Source organism: Brachyhypopomus gauderio, chromosome 1, assembly GCF_052324685.1.
Source record: "Brachyhypopomus gauderio isolate BG-103 chromosome 1, BGAUD_0.2, whole genome shotgun sequence".
NCBI classification, from domain to species: domain Eukaryota; kingdom Metazoa; phylum Chordata; class Actinopteri; order Gymnotiformes; family Hypopomidae; genus Brachyhypopomus; species Brachyhypopomus gauderio.
This window is the reverse complement of record NC_135211.1, coordinates 28,507,879-28,529,497: the sequence shown is the minus strand read 5'-3', so window position 1 is coordinate 28,529,497 and position 21,619 is coordinate 28,507,879. Positions and strand designations below refer to the sequence as shown.

The following is a 21,619-nucleotide window of genomic DNA, read 5'->3' as shown; positions in this document are numbered from 1 at the left end:
CGGTGGTCTTTGATCAGATGCTACAGCCTAAACATCTGATGTCATGGGAGTTCATCTCAATCTCAATCTCATTTTTTTTTCAAACAAGAGCCTGTCTGGTTCTGCCAACATGCCCCTGCCTGTGCTGCTCTGAAAATCATACTGCACACACTCCTTCCTGGCAATCTGGCAATGATGCATACATAGGAGACAACCCTGGAATGACAGGCTAGAGTTTCTGGTAGAAGCTACGCACTGTGACACTGGGCGAAGTGGTTTGGGGTTGTGGTCAATTTTAAAAGATTCTATTGCACTTGAAGCATACGCAGCTTTGTTGGTCTATAGTGTTAACACGCGATAAGTGAGATCTACAACACAAGGATCTGGCTTGGGCTACAACTGGGGGCGGATTTTTCTGGCACTCCCAGACCTGCCTTATGGTAACATCCAGTTCTACACGGCAACAGATGTTGGTGTGAAGATAAACAAACAGAAATAAATGAAGGATTCCGTGTCCAGGCTGAAAACCGTTTGCTTTTCATCCTGGAACTGTTTTCATTCTCATATCCAGTGTGGGTTGCGATGCGATGACTCCTTGTGAAATCAGCACAGTCAGGCAATCAGTCATCGAGCTGGAGCTCTGGCTGCGGACCCGAGCAGACGGTCCCCACTGGGGCCTGAACCGGGCCGCTGGACCCGTTCATTCTCCTTCACGTCATGAGCAGGGGCTTCTGGGACGCAGAGGCCGCGCCGGGTCACAGCCAATGAGAGCTGTCTTTAGAAGCGCTGCATGGTGGGACGCCAGTGGGCCCTCGGCGAGGCGTCTCCTGGGCGGCGCTAATTCCTGCTCGGCGTGACAGGAGCTGGAGGAGAGCGGGTGTCTGGAGGAAGGCCCCACACTCATTTAACTACACACCCTCCCTTGCCGCTTCTCTGCCGGCGCTCCGCTGACAGCTATTACCCGGCATTACCGGGAGGTGGGAGATTAGGGAAAAGCCCACGGGCCTTAATCTCCGAGCTATGAATGTGCCGACACTCCCAGCGGCCCGAGCCAGAAGCTTATGCCAAGTGAGCAGCAGTGTTGAAGAGAGCGAGGAAGGCAGGTTGTGTTTACCGCCGTCCCAGTTTAGCACTCACGGGGGCAAAGACTCGGAGGTACTTCTTAAATAACATTATGGCTCAGGTTGGACACTTGAGTATAACTCCCTTTGATGATTATTGGTATTTTAAGTGCAATGGCGTGCTAGCGCCATCATTACAAGGCCAGAAATAAAGAACTGTCGATCTCACCTGCTTCTCCAGACTACAGTGGAAAACAGGAAAGACGCACTGGCCCGTGAACGCAGTCACAGTCGAACGCTGCCGTGCACGAAAGCTCCGTCTCCACTCTAATGTCCACGTCCTGAACTTCCCCCACGCCCCATGTTTGTAACTTTTGTCTCCGGCAGAGTTGAAGGCCGTCTGTGTCACGCGGTTGCTTGGTTGCGGCTGCTTGAGCAGTAACATCGGTGCTTACGGAAGCACGTCCACGCGTTCACGCATCGTCTCGGTTTATTCTCACGCAGCAAGGTGCGATGGAACCGGATGATGAGATAACAAGATCAAAACGATTAATGAAAATTCCTCACGCCAACAATCATTGTTGGTAGCTGTGGGCCTTCTAACCAACGAAGTGCTCCTGCTGTGTTCGGTTTAAGAGGCTACTTCCATTTTAGATGGAGGTCACTGCAGGAACAAGACAACCTGCTTCCTGAGCTTACCCAACGAAACTGGACGGGCCTGTTCACAAAGGACGTTTCTGCTAACGAGACGTCGGCCTGTCTGGTTCATCTCCATGCTCCTCCGCGGGAGGAAACGTAAACCACGCAGCGAGACACAGACCGAGGGGGCGCAGCTTTCAAAACTACAAACACATTTGTCTGTTGTCAATATTTTGACAGATTTCTTGTCAAAATAACTATTTGTCAAGCGGCCCTGCCAAGAATTTAATTGATACATGCGTAATTATATGGTTTGTCACAGAGGCTTGTTTGAACAAAGCATCTATGGTCTTATTAATGGGGCAGCAAGACGTCTCTTTCATCAGCCGACTGCTCACGACTGCTCCGTGGCCTCCCATAATCCGACGGTGTAAGAAGATACAGCCATGTCCCGGGGCCGGCATCTTTCACAAATCAATCCATTACAGCTCAACTCCCGGCAGTGAGAAAGAACCCTCACATAAATCAATCCACTCGCCCTGACCACTGGCTGTTAAAAGACACTGACCACAGATATGGTTCCGACACCATCTCCCATAGTGCTATCAGCTTTCTGCTGCCAGAAAGACAAATAGTGAGACGAACTGACAGCAGGACCCAATCAGAGCAGCTTATGAACAATAAGGAGAACCACCAGTTCTGCAGCTCTCTCTAGAATCCGTTTATTTAGTTTGCACCTCGTTTTTCCACAGCAAACACACTCCTCTTATGGCTGAGGGACTCAGAAGTATTGAATGTCCACAGGAAACGTGCCCCGCGGTGTGTTTTCACCGCGTGCCACCGTGGACGGTCTGGGTAATACATCACACACCCGGCAACCTCCGCCCGCCTAGCGGGCCGCTCAGTGTGAGGGCGAGGACGGAACCGTCCAGAGAGAGACGGAGCGTGCCTCTCGACCCAGGGAGACAATTGCCAGTCTCAACATCTGCTCACTGAGAAGTCCTGACACAGCGAAGGAGGCAGAGAGGCTGATGGATGATGTGGCATGAGGTGCTTTCTACCAGCAGCCCCGATATCGGCCTTTACAGGGCAGCTCGGGGCAGGAAAGCCTCTCTTGGACCGGAGCGCACGCTGATGTTATCTTAAAAACTGGAGAAGCCAAACTGATTTAGAGTCAGTGCTTCTGCTCCAAGCCACTTTATATGAGCAGAGTTCATGGGAATCTAATATGTCCTTGGTTGGGAAAACAAATTCTACACAAACGATTAAGGCGCGGGGAGGCAGAAATGGACCCAGGACCGAGATCTGCGCCCTTTCTCAGGATGTACTGACTGATCTGTCAACCCTTCCATTAATTGCTCTCTTTTTAATAGTTTTTAAATCCAGTTGCACACAAAAGATGCGATGGAGACCCCGGGGATATTAAAATCCGCAGCACCCAGTAAATTACATGTAGGTCAGAAACAACCAAATGTGTGTAATTATGTAGGCTTTTCAATTTGGACGAGATCAGGCCTCAGCTCAGCCTTTATTGGCATGTGCTCCTGAGGGGGAATTGTGACCGTCCTCATTAACTGTCATTGAATGCGTTGGTTTGGAACGCCGGCCCGGCACATCGGAGGCTATGTGGTTATTATCAGTGTTCAGCCCGGGTTAGCCGGGCAGCCCGTGTGGTAATTACAGCCTGGCTTATGAAGCAGACAGAACAGGTCCGTGTGCGTGCTTGTGTGCGTGTGTGTGTGAGTGAATGAGAGTGTGTGGATTGAAGGGGGGGTGTAACACAGGTGGGTGTTTTATTGTGTCGTCTGTGTCAGCATGGAGCCCGTCTGCAGGCCGGCGTTGCCGTGGGAACAGGGCCGGTGGTTTGGGCAAGCTCGGAGCTCCTGCAGTAGAACAGACTGAATCACAGGTGAGAGGGAGGGGGGGTGTAACTAGGATGGAACGGTCGGTCGATAGAGAGAGAGACAGAGAGAGAGAGAAAGACAGAGACAAAGAGAGATAGAGGCAGAGAGAGAAAGAGAGAGAGAGAGAAACAGACACACACACGCACACACGCACACAGAGGCCCAGGCCCAGTGTACAACAACACAGAAGTACTGCCAAGCCCGTTGGCATTGTGTTTGTTACACACGTCTTTCACATAAATAAGCCTGAAATAGTTTAGGCTGCACAATGAGACGCGTACAAGAACGACGACACTCGACTGAGGCCCTGCAGACGCTGGTCATGTGGTGTTAGGACAGCAAACCACACGCCAATCCATGCCTTAATAATCAGAGTGAGACTGCAAAACGTATAATCTTCCATGATTATTTTCCTTTGCTTGATATAAAATATTCAATATAATTTAGTATAAAATTTGAAAAGACAGCATTTCGTATGATATAACAAGGGAATATGCCTGTTCGTGTTTTATTTCTCTGCTATTTCAAACAGAAAAAGAAGATGGCGTTTAAAACATTTAATACCAGGGCTTTAAACTGCACCTGGAGACCCACAAAAATGAATCAATACCGTTAAGGGCGTTAAAATGGAGCTTTCATTTAGCACTGGGGTTCTGGTAACGGGTGGGTGAGGGCTGTGTGAGGGGGTGTGGGGTGAGTGAGGGGCAGGTGAGAGGGTGTGTGATGGGGTGTGGGGGTGTATGAGGCCCGGGTGAGGGGGTGTGGGGGTGTGTGAGGGGGTGTGAGGAACGGGTGAGGGGGTGTGTGAGGGGGTGTGGTGGGCGACAGGGTGAGCTCACCTCTGCAGACGGTGCCGTTCTCCACCGCTTCGTGGCCGGCCTTGCACATGCAGCGGCCGATGGGCACCATCCACTCTCCGTCGCCGTTGCAGTACAGCTTGATGGGGACGTCCACCTCCTCTGCGTTGGGGATGCACACGCCCCTGGACGCCACCAGCGACGTGCTCTCCGCCCCGGAGAGCGTCTCCTGGAACACGGCGCCGTTGCGGACGGCACGCGGGCACTTGCGGTAGAAGACGCGGACGGCGATAAGCGACATGCAGCCGCCGTAGTCCTGGAAGGCCAGGTAGAAGCCGTTGCGGGACACGGGGCCGAAGCTCCGCACCTCCGTGTTGATCTTCATCACGCGGCCGCCCAGGTCCACCTGCGAGAAGCTCTCGTCGGCCGCGATGGTGTCCACCTTGGTCCAGGGGTTCTCCATCCACGGCGGGGACGTCTTGGTGGCCGTGTCGGCGTCCGACTCGTAGTAGTAGAGGTTGAAGGTCTCCTTGCAGGATCCTGGCACGCGCGGGATGCTACTGCAGTCGCGCACGGAGAACTTCATCTCCACGTGGATGCGCTGGGCGCCGCGGCGACGGATGTACTTTGTGCGCACCCAGTTGTTCTGGTTGCTGTCGAAGACGTTGCACACCTGGTAGGTGCGGATGGTGTTCATGTGCTCGTCATAGCCGCTCACCTCCTCCCACTGCAAGACAAAGAGCAGAGCAGGTTATAGTACCCGCCCCCTGTTATATAGAGCCCGCCCCCTGTTATATAGAGCCCGCCCCCTGTTATATAGAGCCTGCCCCCTGTAATATAGAACCCGCCCCCTGTTTGCCTTTATTCATCGAGTCTCCCCACAGACAGAGCCCAGATTACAGGGCCAGGGGGGTAGGTGGGGGTGTTGGGGGGGAGGGGGGGTGGTCAGGGTGAGGGGGAAAATCCTCTAACTGCCCTGCCAAAAAGTCTCTGGCTCTGAACTGGGAAGGGGCTGGCACTGAACTGGGAAGGGGCTGGCACTGGGGAGCGATGGAACGAGACCCCGCTTGGCCGCGGTCAGCGAGACCGCTCCATGTTTATCCATCCCTTGCTGTGTGAAAGGATGCATTATGAACACAGGTCGCTCTGGACGGAAGAGCGGGTGATACAGTCCGGCGTCCATGCAGACGGCTGCTCTCTGCTGAGCTCTGGACCGTCCTCCGGAAGAGAGGAGCATCGTTGGCATGCGGCCCTTTAAGAGACCATGCTGCCCTAACTTGCTCTCAATGAAGACTCCCTGATGTATCCTACACACGTTTTGACTATTCGATTTGGTGCTTAGACTAAGAAAGTACAGTCGCATAACATCTGTCAGAAGTGACTCTGCTGACCCAGAAGGAAAACCGTGGAACGCCCTGTATTATAACATAACTTAACATATGGGATGTAGATAATGATGCCACTGGGAGGTCTAAATAGAAAATAATAAGATAAATGTTTAATTATTCGATGTCCTGCAAGTATACAAATGACATCCATACACACAAAAAAAGAAAAATATGGCCATGAATTTAATTTGAAACTTTGAAACGTAGACACATTAAATGTAGTTCTGTCATCTATTTACACATGAAAGAACGCCTGATTAAGTCAATCCCTTGGTAACAGAGACAGCCATGCTAAATCTTGGCAACACCAACATGTAAAATTTCATCCCCTTGAACATTACAAACCTGGGATAATCGAATTACACTGATGACCATTTGGGGAGAGGGAAACAGACTCTGTATTATGTTTATAGCCCTATACCGTGCACACTGAAGCAGACACTAACGGCTACATGCACCACAGACTTCACTGCTTGGCCTAAAGTGAGTCCAGATGCCTCCGTTGTGGTTTTCCTCCCAGCTGGACAAGAGTCAAGCTGAAGCCCCTCAGTTCTGAATCACCGGGCGTCCAGGCATGGAGGGATTCTGAGCTCAGAACACCTCCAGGAGGGAAACCTTCTCTTCACCTTTAAAGCCCTGTCCACACTCCCACCCCTAAGGCCCTCTCATCACCTGCCCCTCAGAAACCACCCCCACCCCCCACCCCCAGGTCTACTCACTCTCCACTTCACAGCTGACATAATTTCCCAAATTAGTCGGCGCTTAACGAGGATTTTGACAGAGTTTTGACGGGATTTGGGGAGAAAGTCAGGCCTCGTGTACAAGGCCCCCGTTCTATCAAACACCCTCCAACTAATTAGAGCAGCCTTCCCTCACTAGCCTTTTGTTCGTCACTGCCATGTCCCAATTATTCTCCGCAGGCAGAACAAAATTATTCTGAATACATTCTGGGTCATGAACGCTTGAACAGCGTAACACAGCATTCAGGAGTCTGGACAGCCGGATCTAGTCACTTCTGGAACTTCTGTCGGGTGATACTTTTAAAAATAATTGAAATTAAGGCTTCTGTAGGGCTCAGAAGGAAGGATTTAAAGCAAAGCATTTATCTTGCTTGGATACTGCTCACTCCCATTAGTAGCTTGTGCGGAAAATTTACAGTCGGGGTCAAACAAATGAGCAAATGCATCAGGGGTCACAGGCGGATGACCCAGCTGCCTCCATTTAGAGGGCGTTCCTCTACGGGTCGGCTAGCCAGGAGCTCGGTTAACCCGAAGAACGCCGCATCCTTCTGAGCCTGAAGCTTTGGCTGATGAAATTAGAAGGAAATGGAAGTGAATAAACAAACAAACAAAAAAAAAGACCCCAATGAAAAGCAACGTGGTTTCTAATGAGAGATGGGAAGTCAGCGAGGTGCAGAGCATGATGGGAAGGGGGAGGGTGGGAGTGGGGGGGGGCGTTGGGCGGAGGCGACCATAGAGGCTCCACACAGCCGTGTTTTGAAGGAGGGCCTCTCCCTTTGTCCTGCTTCGGCGTTTCTGCCACTCTTTCATCGCGGCCAGCAGACAGAACCAAATTGTCCATAATAAGGCCCCAGCGATCAAGCGCCAAGTGTGAAATGAAATGAAGCGTCTTCGTTTTCACGGGGCCCCTCCCCTCTGGCGGGCCCGCGCGGTGCAGCTGGAGGTGCTCGTGCGTTTCAGATGTGAAGGTGTGATGGTGGCAGGGGGTAGTGCACACAGGACCAACACTTTGCAATCTGTCGATTTTTCGACATTTTCATGCCGCAAGGGAACAGCACGCAAGTTATGCATTAAGACTTCTGAGCGTTTCTGGTGCTCACGATGACTAGCCTCATTTTAAACACAACGGGAACAACACGCACAACGGAGACTAAGCTGCACAATTCCGAAACGGTGATGGAAACGTCAGTAAGGCCTTTGAACATGGTTTCCAAAGAAGGGTGTTCAGCTAGCGTGCTCTGAGGAGTATTGTTCTGCGAGTCTGTGGGTCGGTCACCTCGCTCTGCGGGGAGAGAACTACGAGCACAAACTGAGACAGACCAACCATGCAGGGGCCTACAGGAACACAAGGGCCAAACTTCTCTCTTCAGAGGCCTCTCCTCAGAGCTGGAGCTCAGCGTGAAGATGCGTGGGGGGAACCCTCAGTTCTGGGAGTGAAATGGAGGACTGTGGGTGTGATCTTGGATGTCCATCGCGTTCAGGGCCTCAGTGGGAATGCACACCTGGGGTCTGTCCAATCCATGGCCCCGTATCTGCCATCTTACGATAACGGCTGGACGTCGAAGTGAAGCATTTTTCTTCACTCGAGCCAATACCGTACTACGCTGATGTAAAGAGCTTGGATTGACCTCCGTGTATGAAATATGCGATAGAAATTCATTTGCTTCGTCCTGCCTAAAACAGATAGCAGCACAGGCTGAGGCAATCGTGAACTCCCCTCTCCTCAAGGCTTATGAATGCACTGCATCTCACACACACAAACACACGTCGGCTGTGTCATTAAAGACATGTGTGTCCTCATCTTCGGCACCCTGAAACCGAAGCCACAAGGCGCTAGATAAGTGAGGGAAACTGACGCTCCCTGACGAGTTCCAGGGAAAATCTCTTCTGCTCCAGAGCGGAATGTTCCCAGGAATGAACTTTAGGATCAACGACTCTCTTAACGCGCTAGGAGAAAGTTCCACTGAACTCTGATCCATTTGCTGCTTCGCCATTCCCTCCCCTGCCGTGATCCGTCCGGCCGAGCGTAGCAGAGCGCTCGAGGATGTTCTGGGAGCTAAGGGTGCAACGGAGTCGTCAGCAAGCACCATGTTTTTTTGTTTTTCTTCCTTCTTCTCTCTTCAAAATGAATCGTTCTACCATAACACAAGTCTTGCCATTTTATCTCGACTTCAGCAACTTTTCTAATGAACCGCCACAACCTCAGGAAGTGTCTTATAACGACCACCATGTATTCGCCGTTTAAGACGCAGCCAGAATGAGAATGGCTACATAGGGCTTGGTAGGAAGGAATCTGTCACAGGACTGTGCATAAAAACATAATTCACACCCTGGCAAGAAGGAAACACACCAGAGGCTAAAGCCGCCCGGCCTCTGCTGTGGGAAACCTGTCAGCAGAGACATCTGTCCTGAGGGGGCCACGCGGGACCAACGACACCCAGACCCTGTGTTAAATTACACAGCACTGTGCATCAACATCGCCACATATCCCTGAGCCGCTCACCACAAGGAGGGTGGAGAGAGACAGAGAGAGAGAGAGAGAGAGAGAGAGAGAGATTGAGAGAGACAGACAGAGAGAGAGAGACAGAGAGAGAGATCCACTAACTGAACTGTCTTTAGTAGTCAACTTTAATATTGCTTCCATCCACTGGTAATGCAGACCATGTGAATGCAGAGCAATAAGCTTCCTGTTGCCCTTTAACCCTTTCCCTCCCAGTGTCCATGTGGCTCGGGTTTGTATATTCCCTTTGAATACGTCACAGGCATCAGAACACATGCTGCCAAACTAGACCCGATGCTTCCATCTTTACGTTACACCATGACCACACAGGGATTTTTGTCTTTGATGAGGAGACCCTAAAATTGTAAAATGTAGTTTTAAAGACCAGCTCTAATTGACATGGAAACAGAACTAACGGTCATTTGGGTTTTGAAATGACGTCCGTGAAATACACCCTAAACCAAATCCCTCTTTAGAGGATCTCGGAGGAATTGGTACGCTATGTTTGGTAATACATATTATAACCAGACGCAAGCTCTTTGGGGGCATCTGTTTCTTTACAACGCTTTGTAGCTCCTCTCACGCTGACCACTAATACAGAAAGTGTGTTGTCAGCTATATTCAGTACAGTGCTGCATATAATTACACACAGAAACCATGAAATGTTTGGAAAAGGAGCTTTTGTGTGCTCCAGCACTGAGAATCTCAACAAGGCAATTTCAAGAGTGTCAGTCACGTTTCAGGCTAATGAAGAAACTGATATCATCTTCCTTGTGCATATTCATATTTATATTCAAAATCCATTAGCTTTCATTTAAATGAGCATTAGTCAGAAGAGCAGTGATAATATGTTGAAATAATTAGGTATATTGCACGGGTTATTAATAATTTTTTAGGAATTAGTTCTATTAGTTGTACAAGTATAAAAACCTCCACTGCTGTCATTACCAAGACGCAGGCGTTGGTGTCGTGCACTGGACAGCAAACAGGATGTATTTGCGCATTCTCCCAGTGTACGCTGACATACAAAAGTCGTATGATTTTCCTTGCAGCACTTTCAGGAAGTGTAGATGACGCAGCAGTTGTGAATCAGGAAGACGCTGTGGTGTGCTCAGGCTCCAGAGGTGTTCCATCACATCTCCCTGAAGCACTACACACCTCCATTAAATACAAAATGCTTGCAGCGTGATTCTCAATATTCTTTTATCAGGAACGTCCCTTCTTCCGACACACCCCGAGAAGGAGGGTGCGGAAACACAAAGTGTTTGCTGACACGCACGGGTCCCGATGTGGCGGGCTCAGGCTGTGCAGAACGGGCCGGTCCGGATCCTGCGTCTCACACACCACTCTCGGATCGTTTGGTCGGTCTGTTTGTTTGTTTGGTTGGTTGGCTGCAGTGACCATATTTAATCAAGCGTTGGTGTTCATAGAGGGAGTGTGAGTCTCACTACAGTGCAAGTCTACGGTGACATATCAGACGTTTCACACAGCACAATGCTGGAAAGTACGCAAGCATGCAATTCAGTGCTGCCATTGGATCTGCTGCTCAGACCATGACAGCAGCATACGAGAGATCAACCCTGCTCACACAAGCCTGCGATAAAGGTCCGATAATAATAACGCCCTTTACTTTAGCACATGCTTGTCACACACCTTCCCTCCCAGTCTCACTGGAGACCCAAGGGCCCAGTGGTGGGATGCAGGGATGAAGGACCAAACGCCCGTCACATCTGGATATTTTCTCCGTGAGCACCACGCAATAGGTTGGAGTTTATTTAACAGAGCTATGCTGTGTTATGAAAGCCAACCGTTGACTGAGGACTCCATATTTTGACTGATATCGATCTTGTGGGCTGGCCCCAGAGGCTCAGCAGGGGAGGACGGGAATAGCCTAAGCCTCTTCTCTCACTACGGTCTCTGGGAGCCCACCTGTTCTGGACTGGGCCGGAGCTCTGGCTTTTCCCAAAACAAACGTGGATGCCCTGCTTCCTTGACCTCGAGCAGAATCCTACCATGCTGAGGAAGGAGTGATGTGATTGGTCGACCGGTTTTGAAATGCACTATTGAGAATAAGCTGCACAAATCTCAGCCTTGGACTTGGACCGATCAACAGAATTCTTTAAAGTCAATTTCCTCTCTGTGTGAAACAGAATGAGCGATTTTTAATGCTTGCATGTTAAGGCGAAAGGTATATAAATGTATCAAAGGAAAAGCTGTATTACAATTCAGTGAATGATTTAAGGTGACTTTGTATTTTTCCAGCCTTGCGCTCTCTTTGAAGTCTGCGGGCTTCGAGTCATTTGTTCAAATTAAATGGACTTGTGTCACTCCTCCTTTCAAACTTTCTTTTTTTTCTGCACATGATAAAAGAGGTGATGCAAAGCATGTGTCATTGCCAGCGCCTGGCTGTGGGCTGAGAAGAATGCGGATCTCATCCTGGTTAGATCTGCTCCAGAAGCACTGGGCCTGATACGACGCACGTTTCGTTCTCTCTCGCTGTTAACACCAGCCATAAGGACAAGGCTGCGTAGCCTCAGATCTGACGCGAAGAGGGTGAACAAAATTGTGTCTGAAAAACTTTGAAGTTGCGCGGCTGGCCTGTCCAAAGATTTCCATTATTTTCTCCATTTATTTTTTTCCTTCCTTTATTCTCTCCATGTCTTGTTTTCTGACTGTATGCAGACACACAGCACAGCAAAATTCAAACCAGCCCCCCAAAACAGACCACAGAAGCATAAATAATTGACTAAAATAAGTGTTTTTTTCTGAAATACACAAGCAAATGACTCCACAGCATATCTTTCCTCTTTTCAGACCCAGCGGATGGAGATTCTGGGCAGAGGGGGGTGGGGTTGAGGTGGAGAGGGCTGGGGTTGAGGTGGTGAGAGGCTCGGAGTCCTGTTTTTCCTGGACCGGCAGGGTCCGGGCTAGCGTGCGGCTTGCTGCCTGGGCAGAGTTCACTTTGTGTCCTACTGTTTGGAATGCCACCACAGCCCAACACGGCTCAAAGGGCCAAGAGGAACAGGGAATGTTTCCGCATTTTGCACAAGTGCAGAATCGGTTATGTCAACGTGAACGTGAGCAAATTACGGTCATGTGCAAACAAAATGTGCAGGCTAACTTCCTCAGTAATTATTACATCAGACACCCTATTTGGCAAATGAAGTCATCGGTCACAAAAACATGACGCTTACGCTGTTCTCGCTGGATCCCGAGGCAGTGAACACCGTCCAGCCCAGCTCCGCCGTGGCCGTGGTGGAGTCCATCAACGTTTCTGTGGAAGCAAAGAAAAACACTCAAGGTCACAACCAACTAAACACCACAGCCGTGTCGTCTCAGCCCTTTAAACATGGCAGGTCACAGCGAGATGATTCATTTCACATCATATTTTAAGAAGTTCATAATCTTTTGATCATCCTTCACAGTACGGGTAGCCGAGACTAAAAGAACACTGCTATAAATGTGAAATATAGATCCTAATCTTTCTCAGTCTTTGGTGAACTTATGTTGAAATGTAATAAAATATGGAATATGAATATTTCATCATTTTCTCCAGAATAATGTCTTTCTTCATTTAGTCATTTATGCGTGTTTCAGACAGAAGAGAACAGTCTGCTTAGTAAAATATTATCAACACATCAGACAAGTGCCAGCAATAAATCGGCTGTGTTATCCCAACTGTCCAAAGCATGAAAACCGAACGACGTTCTGGCTACGTTCTGCCGCGCCGCGAGCGAAGAGGATAGGGCGTTCAGCGTCTTCCCACCACACCGCTCAGCCACGCTCTGGCGGAGACGAGGGCTGACGGAGCTCAGGCGTCCTCTCTGGGGACGGCACGTTTGGCTCAGGATGTGGGACAGGAGTGGGATAGCACTGCGCTAACCACCAGGGACACTTCCAATAAAGACTTCCTCCCAGATTGACATGGGGAATCGCTAATCAGCCCCAGTCTCTGCCCTCAATATGTCTTTGTAGACTTTTAGGTTATTTGCAAAGATAACAATTTAGGCTACGGTATATGATTTCAAGATCAAAAATGAAATAAAAACACATTCCATGCACGAACACATACACTTCGTTTTTAGACTCCCCTACGTATGCCAGGGTGAATTATGCATGTCGTATGAATGTAAATGTATCTGTATCGACCAGCTGCTAATGATGCTTATCAAAGAACACTATGACCTCTAAACCACAGATTCCTTTCAAAGGCTTCCAGTTATGGTCGGAGTATGTTTTCATTCAATGCCCTTCACACCCCTGTCCCCCTCTCCCTCCCCCTGCCCCGGCTAATATGAGCGCATATCCCTACGCCGTTGCAGGGTACACACACAAGCCCCCTTTTGTGCATGCGTGTGACGTGGCTCCGGCTTGGGAGTCTGGAATGATAATCCACATGGAAGGGAACAGGCCACCGGTCTCCAGTGGACATCGGTCAGCGCCGATAACCCAAGTCTATTTCCTGCGGCACCCGGGCAGAGGGGCGTGGCCGCTGAGCTTAGCCTCCCGAGCTCTGGAGGGCAGTCACCCTATCTGTTTGGAATTAGCTGGTGTAATAGTATAGCTCCAGTAATTGGGGTCAAAAGGAGCTCTCGCACTGGTTTGACATGAAGCCCTCAAAGGCACGCAGGTGGACGTGTGCTGTTCGCACGGAGCGTCCGCCATGTCAGCCACGTCAGTCACGTCAGCCACGTGGCAATTCTGATGTGATTGATCCACGATAACGTCTTAATTAATCTCATTTGCTAATTAGAACTAAGCCGAGTTGACAGACTTCACAAGAAGGTAGATGATGACATTTGATGATGAAAAATGAAGAAAGAGGCTTTAATCACAGATTAAAACAGCTGTTTTGATTTCCCTTCTACAAGCCCCTGAGTATAAAACACATTTTTTTTGTAGCCCTAACTTGAAGCTGACATAATTGGTGGTTTTACGAGCCTTTGCTATTGGAAACATTTAATCATTTACAGAATTTTCATTAATCATGAACCAAGACATTGGAACATTTCAGACGGGTCTTGGAGCTAGCTGTGGTGAAGACGGACCCTGCTCATTCCGATCGTCCAGAAGCCCAGAGGCAAAGAAATGCCTCTCTGTGCGGTTCTGGCTGGGCATGCGCGGTTTCAGCAGAACCGTAACCTCAGGTTTCATCTAGTTGTTCAAACCCAAAGTTTCCAATTAACCAGCTCCCCATGTAAACAGATTTATTTTTAGGGGCACACAGCATTCCAGCATCACAGCAGGCCGTAGAAGTATAATAGCACTCTTCACGTCCCATTCACTCATCCAGAACCTCAGATCTTACAATTAGACTGGTACAACAGGGTTGGCACTGCCATTGATAAAGGAACACAAAGCAGAGTCATGCCTTCAGTGGCTTTGTGAAAAGATAATTATATGTCATAATGATGAGATTCAGTGAGACTCAGGCGTTCTGAGGCATCACGAGGCCCGTCGCCCGTGTTTGAGGGCGTGTGGTGAATTGTAAAGTACAATGAGCACATTTTCTCATGAAAAAAGTTAAGAGAAAATTTGAAGCAATTGGTTCCACTAAACAGTGGATAGGTACTAGGAGAACGCTCCTGTAGCCCAGCCTGGCCAACCCACACTGGGCTGGGCTGACAGCCCCGGGGTTTCCACACCTCCACACAGCCCATGGAAGGAGACACACACACACACACACACACACACACACACACACACACACACACACACACACACACACACACACACACACACACGAGATCCCAGAATTCAGCAGCAGTCTGGATGAACTCATCTGTGAGTGACTGGTGCAACCTGGCTCAGAGCTCTGGCGACATGACAGAGAAGGGGGGGGGGGGGGGGGGGGGGGGGGGGGGGGGTTAAGGGGGGGGGGGAGAGAGAGAGAAAAAGAGAGAGAGAGAGAAATCTGCAGGAAGGCAGGGAGCTGAGATTTGGCCCTGTGCAGAGGTGATGACACATTCCACCCGGGGCCTCTGAGCCCAGCCCAGTTACCACGCAGCCCGAGACGGACGTGGCGCTGCCTTCACGAGACACCAGAGGATGTAGAACTTCAGCTTTTTCGGCAGGACGGGTCCTGGAGGGGAGAGCTCTGATCCTCCAAAGGCAAATCTGAATATTCCGCGCTGTGAGCTGCCTTCAAAAGGCCTGCAGAGCTCCAAACTCGTTTGGCAACACCTACTAAACGTCAGGCCAGACTGCACATATTCCTGGTGTGATGGAGGCGTGTGGAAAGGGCAGCCCCAGAGGGTAGAGTGTTCACGCAAGCACAACCTACTCTCAGCTGAGCCATCAGGAAGTACACAGCCCAGTACCATCTTTAGGGAGCCAGAGGGTTTGCAAATGAAGGTTAGAAAGACCAGCTGTTCATCACAGGGCCATAAACAAAGGGTCCCCTGGACTCTGGCACACATTAATTGATAGGAAACAGGATCCTTTCGAGCCGAGGATTACTGTAGAGGAGACTAGTCGATCACACTCCAGCACCAAAAAAAGATGCACCTGTTCAAACCACTGCGATTCTAATGGCTACAAAAGGTTATTTGGGGAGCGGTGCGGTGTGCAAACCGATTACTGCTCATTAGCATGAGGCCTGTTTATGTTGGGGAGGTGATCAGTACTGGCGCTGGAAACTGAATTCCACACAGACCCATCAGGACTCACTCAGATGCAAAAATGCCTTCAAGTCAGCGAGTAATTGGAGAGAAACACAATTTTTGTTGCACTTTTTAGGTCTGTCCAAAAAATAAAACAATGCCACTTAATGATGGTGAAGGTTTGAGAAGTCTATATGGCCATTTAACACTGTTGTAAAAATAAGCTGCTCCTTTGTACTCTTGACTGGTAGTGTGTGTGTGTGTGTGTGTGTGTGTGTGTGTGTGTGTGTGTGTGTGTGTGTGTGTGTGTGTGTGTGTGTGTGTGTGTGTGGGGCGCCAGATGCCTAAAAAACCTCACAGGACACCATTTCAGCTTCTAGCAGGACAACAACCCTGAACACACAAAGGAACTAGCTTTTTGTGTGTGTAATGTTTTTGGCTAGAGTCTAGCGCTGAACGCGTCCCAGGCACCTACTTCTGACAAGATCAAAAGGCCACACCCACTTATGACATCCAGACAGCTGTGTCTAATATGCAGAAAAAATTATAGAAGAAATAATTCTATAAACAGATTAAATCAAAAACATGCTGCCCTGTAATCACATAGTCATTGTGTGATTTTGAGCCCAATATGCGTGGGACTCTCTGTCTCTCTTACAGGCCTTCAGACAAACTCCAATAACATCCAGGAAAATACAGGAACATGCTTCCGGGTTTCCCTGTCAATCGGCTCTCGGACAGGCTGTCGGGGTAAACGCCCCCTGCTGGAGACGGAGAGGGAGCACCAACAGGTCAGTGTGGAGGTGGAACAGGAGCAGAGACTGGCTGCATAACGTGCTGGTGTCTCTCACAACAGCCCACGGTGAGTGTTTAGGATGTGTGCTGTGATTAAAATCGTGAGTACACCACTCGTCACCACTACTACTGCCACCATCACCAGCACCACAAGCATCATCACAACCGTCGTTGCTCAAACCCCAACAAGGCAGCTTCAAATGAGCAGTAACGTGCTGCTTTTAGCAAGTCACAGTGGTGGTTTTCTGGCGCACAGAGGAGAATTCTCATCAGGATCTGCTGTAACATGAGGATCTCGTGGGAAACCCCCCTGGTAGAGACAATTCATGTTTACATGACAACTGCGTTGTACCCTCATAAGTCAGATTGAAGGTCCCGCGGTCTCGTGGTCAGGACCAAGAGTGAGAGCACAGGACTGCAGGAGTAACGGTGACCCTGGAGGTCCCGAACGTCTTTCAGCAAAACCGAGGTCAATCAGCTTGAGTGTGTAAGATCACCGCGCAACACAACGACGTGCGTGTGGTAATGGAGTCCGTATGTCAGAGAAGCGGCTGGTGGGATCGGTCCTGGGGAGGGAGCGGGTAAGGTGGCACCGACCCAAACCCCAACAGCATTACCTCAGGGGCCTCTCTGAGCAGTCAAAACACCCAATCAGTATGCACCATGTCTTACACAAGTCTGCTGAGGGATCGCACTGAACCAGAGAGATTTATGACGACTCTGGGGTCACTGTTAGGCACAAGCGGTGAGGTTTGGAGGGCCTGATGATGACAGCGATGTGAGAGTGTGTAGGAGTAGAGTGATGCAGTGGAGCAGAGGGAATTGTGGGGGGGGGTCTCCAACAATAGGGTCGAAGTGTGCTTCTGAGGACCAGACAGTAGAGCACAGCTCAGGGTGCCGCGTGAATCACGCCACCACAGTCAGTAGAGTACTGGTGGGCGCTGACAGCATGACTTAACTCCCTTTTCTCAGAGTCTGCTCGCACGGCGGACCACAGCCACCCCCACCAACACCAACACCACCGCCCCCTTACAAGGTTGACTAGAACATCATTCAAAGCCACGGAAAAGTACTGAGGGATGAAAGAGCAGAGAGAAGGAAAAGAGGAGTGAAAAAGTGCACAATTTGTTTTTAGTTCTCTTGCAAACTGACAGTCGCTTACACACACACACACACACACACACACACACACACACACACACACACACACACACACACACTCACACACCATTCTGACAAGCGAGACATCCTTGAACGCTCTCTAATTTATGTTTGTCTCAAGGCCAGTCCCCTTCTTCAACCCTAAGCGCCTCTTTAACGGCACGTTTAATGGCTCCATGTTTTTTCAGTGAAAAGCTTAATTATTTTCTCTGAATGGGCCTCACAAGGGGACCACAAAATGGTAATTGCAGACCTCGCTCAGGTCCCCCCCCCCCCCCCCCCCCCACTGCTCTCCAACTAGACTCCGCCCCCCATGGAAAGACTCTGCTTCAGACGATTGGCTGCGTCCGACAGCATGGGGAAGTGTGGAAGGAGCTTGGGCCCATGCTGACAGACAGATTGCTTTTCCAACAGATTACAATTCTGAAGCACATAGTAACGATTCTCTAAACCCATGGCCTTTACATCACGCTGGATTACAACATCCTGCTGTTGTTGCCAGCCATTCAGAACTGCAGTTTTCTTGAATGCACAAGGAATGTTATTGCTATTAACAGCAGTTCGTGACAGTCATTAACCTGCGGCAGTGCTATGAATATGAATGTGTTTTGCTTTCGAATGAAGGCTGTATTTCAAAATCATTACCATGTTGCAAAGCAAATGCAAGACAATAAATTTAGCTCTAAATAGCATGAAAAAATGACATTTTAATGATGAACATAAATTTACAGACCGTGTGTAAGATAAACTATATTCCCGAAGACTGACCAAATGTTTGCAGAACACACCAGCACTCACTCACACTCAGAATTTTCACCATGTGAAACAGGATTTATTGGAGTTAGCAGAGTCTGGGTAGTATGACCAAATTCCTAGAGAAAGCACAGGATGAGATATGCTCACATCCCCACCTTCCCCCACCTCCCCCCACCTCCCCCAACCTTCCCCCAACCTTCCCCCCACCTTCCCCCCACCTTCCTCACCTTCCTCACCTCCCCCCACCTCCCCCACCTCCCCCCACCTCCCCCACCTTCCCCCACCTTCCTCACCTTCCTCACCTTCCCCCACCTCCCCTCACCTTCCCCACCTTCCCCCACCTCCCCCCCTCCCACCTCCCCTCACCTTCCTCACCTTCCCCCACCTTCCTCACCTTCCCCACCTCCCCCCACCTCCCTCACCTTCCCCCACCTTCCCCACCTCCCTCACCTTCCCCCACCTCCCCCTAACCATCCCCACCTTCCCACCTCCCTCCACCACCTTCCTCACCTTCCCCCACCTCCCCCACCCTCCCCCAACCTCCCTCACCTTCCTCACCTTCCCCCCACCTTCCTCACCTTCCTCACCTCCCCCACCTTCCCCCCACCTCACCCCCACCTCCCTCACCTTCCCCCACCTCCCTCACCTTCCCCACCTCCCCCCACCTCCCCCACCTCCCCCCACCATCCTCACCTTCCCCCACCTTCCCCACCTCCCCTCACCTTCCCCACCTCCCCCCACCTCCCCCACCTCCCCCCCACCTCCCCCACCTTCCCCCCACCTCCCTCACCTTCCCCACCTCCCCTCACCTTCCCTCACCTTCCCTCACCTTCCCCCACCTTCCCTCACCTCCCCCACCTCCCCCCACCTTCCTCACCTTCCCCCACCTCCCCCCACCTCCCTCACCTTCCCCCACCCTCCCTCACCTTCCCCACCTCCCCCCACCTCCCCCACCTCCCCCCACCTTCCTCACCTTCCCCCACCTCCCCCACCTCCCCCCACCTCCCCCACCTCCCCCCACCTTCCTCACCTTCCCCCACCTCCCCCACCTCCCCCCACCTCCCTCACCTTCCCCCACCTCCCTCACCTTCCCCCACCTTCCCCACCTCCCCCCACCTCCCCCACCTCCCCCCACCTTCCCCCACCTTCCCCACCTCCCCTCACCTTCCCTCACCTTCCCTCACCTTCCCTCACCTTCCCCCACCTTCCCCACCTCCCCTCACCTTCCCTCACCTTCCCCCACCTTCCCTCACCTCCCCCACCTCCCCCACCTCCCCCCACCTTCCTCACCTTCCCCCACCTCCCCCACCTCCCCCCACCTCCCTCACCTTCCCCCACCTCCCTCACCTTCCCCCACCTTCCCCACCTCCCCCCACCTCCCCCACCTCCCCCCACCTTCCTCACCTTCCCCCACCTTCCTCACCTCCCCCACCTCCCTCACCTTCCCCCACCTTCCCCCACCTTCCCCCACCTCCCTCACCTTCCTCACCTTCCTCACCTCCCCCCACCTCCCCTCACCTCCCCCCACCTTCCTCACCTCCCTCACCTTCCCCCACCTCCCCCCACCTTCCCCCACCTCCCCTCACCTTCCCCACCTCCCCCCACCTTCCCCCACCTCCCCTCACCTTCCCCCACCTTCCTCACCTCCCCCACCTTCCCCACCTTCCCCACCTCCCCCCACCTTCCCCACCTTCCCCCACCTTCCCCCCCTTCCCTCACCTTCCCTCACCTCCCCCACCTTCCCCCACCTCCCCCCACCTTCCTCACCTCCCCCCACCTTCCCCACCTCCCCCCACCTTCCCCACCTTCCCCACCTTCCCCCACCTTCCTCACCTCCCCCCACCTTCCCCCACCTTCCCTCACCTTCCCCCACCTTCCCTCACCTCCCCCACCTCCCCCCACCTTCCCCCACCTTCCCTCACCTTCCCCCACCTTCCCTCACCTCCCCCACCTCCCCCCACCTTCCTCACCTCCCCCACCTCCCCCACCTCCCCCCACCTTCCTCACCTCCCCCACCTCCCCCACCTCCCCCCACCTTCCTCACCTCCCCCACCTCCCCCACCTCCCCCCACCTTCCCTCACCTTCCCTCACCTTCCCCCACCTTCCCCACCTCCCCTCACCTTCCCTCACCTTCCCCCACCTTCCCTCACCTCCCCCACCTTCCCCCACCTCCCCTCACCTTCCCTCACCTTCCCCCACCTTCCCTCACCTTCCCTCACCTTCCCCCACCTTCCCCACCTCCCCTCACCTTCCCTCACCTTCCCCCACCTTCCCTCACCTCCCCCACCTCCCCCCACCTTCCTCACCTCCCCCACCTCCCCCCACCTTCCTCACCTTCCCCCACCTCCCCCACCTCCCCCCACCTCCCTCACCTTCCCCCACCTCCCCCACCTCCCCCACCTCCCCCACCTCCCCCCACCTTCCCCCACCTCCCCCCACCTTCCTCACCTTCCAACACAGCAAAATGCAGTAACACCAAAGTTTATGTCGGACAAGTTTAATTCAGAGCTGTTGAACTCGCGTTATTTAGTCTGCCGTCACCCATATCATTGTTTGAATAGAAATAGAAAAAAATATCAGTGCTGGACACTTAAATCGATTTTTACCAGTGGGCCAGAATCTTCCCATGTGTGCATCCCTATAAGAAATTACCTCTCTGAGAGAGATTACTGCTTTATGGAGGACTTAAATCACAGCTAAAAATACTTAAAAGGAACTGACAACACACAGAAGCATGAGAAGCTCTTTAAACGGCGTGTCTGGAGCCAGCGTGTCTGGAGACCATACCAGCATTTTGATTTGATGCAAACACCTTTCTATGCCACCCCCAGCCCTACAAGACACACCACCTGAGGCAGAGCACTAGTGGTTAAAAAGCGCTTACATCACACAAGCACGAGCGTAACGGATGTCTGATTGGTCACGGCTGTGAGGTGGGATGGGTGGTGAGGCTGTCCACCTCTCATGGATCCACCTCTGGGAGCTGGTAGCTTCACTGTCCCCCCAGCAAGCACTGGAACCTAAAAGTGCACCAAGCAGAGTCTCTCTCTCTCTCTCTCTCTCTCTCTCTCTCTCTCTTCTCTCTCTCTCTCTCTCTCTCTCTCTCCCTCTCTCCCTCCCTCCCTCCCTCCCTCCCTCCCTCCAACAAGGGTCCAGTCCCAGTCACCGGGAGCTGAAGGATGCAGTCTTGATGCATCCTGTGCTCCTCTGGTCTTGGAGGCGGCTGCAGTGCCCCACCAGACAGGGCCACACCTCCCACCTGCCAGGTCGCCTCTGCCCAACACTCTTCCCTCTGT

At 51.7% G+C, this 21,619-nt stretch overlaps 1 protein-coding gene across 1 annotated transcript in view; it reads right to left on the bottom strand.

Moving 5' to 3' along the window:
- Positions 1-4,154: 4,154 nt before the first annotated feature.
- The window catches only part of LOC143518652 (ephrin type-B receptor 2-like), a 55,128-nt gene continuing 37,663 nt past the window's right edge, over positions 4,155-21,619 (bottom strand). The window contains exons 2-4 of the mRNA XM_077011706.1: positions 12,203-12,282; positions 4,423-5,107; positions 4,155-4,165 (exon numbers count right to left, since the gene is read on the bottom strand). Coding sequence (XP_076867821.1) covers positions 4,155-4,165; positions 4,423-5,107; positions 12,203-12,282 — 776 coding nt within the window. The remainder of the gene's footprint in view (positions 4,166-4,422; positions 5,108-12,202; positions 12,283-21,619) is intronic.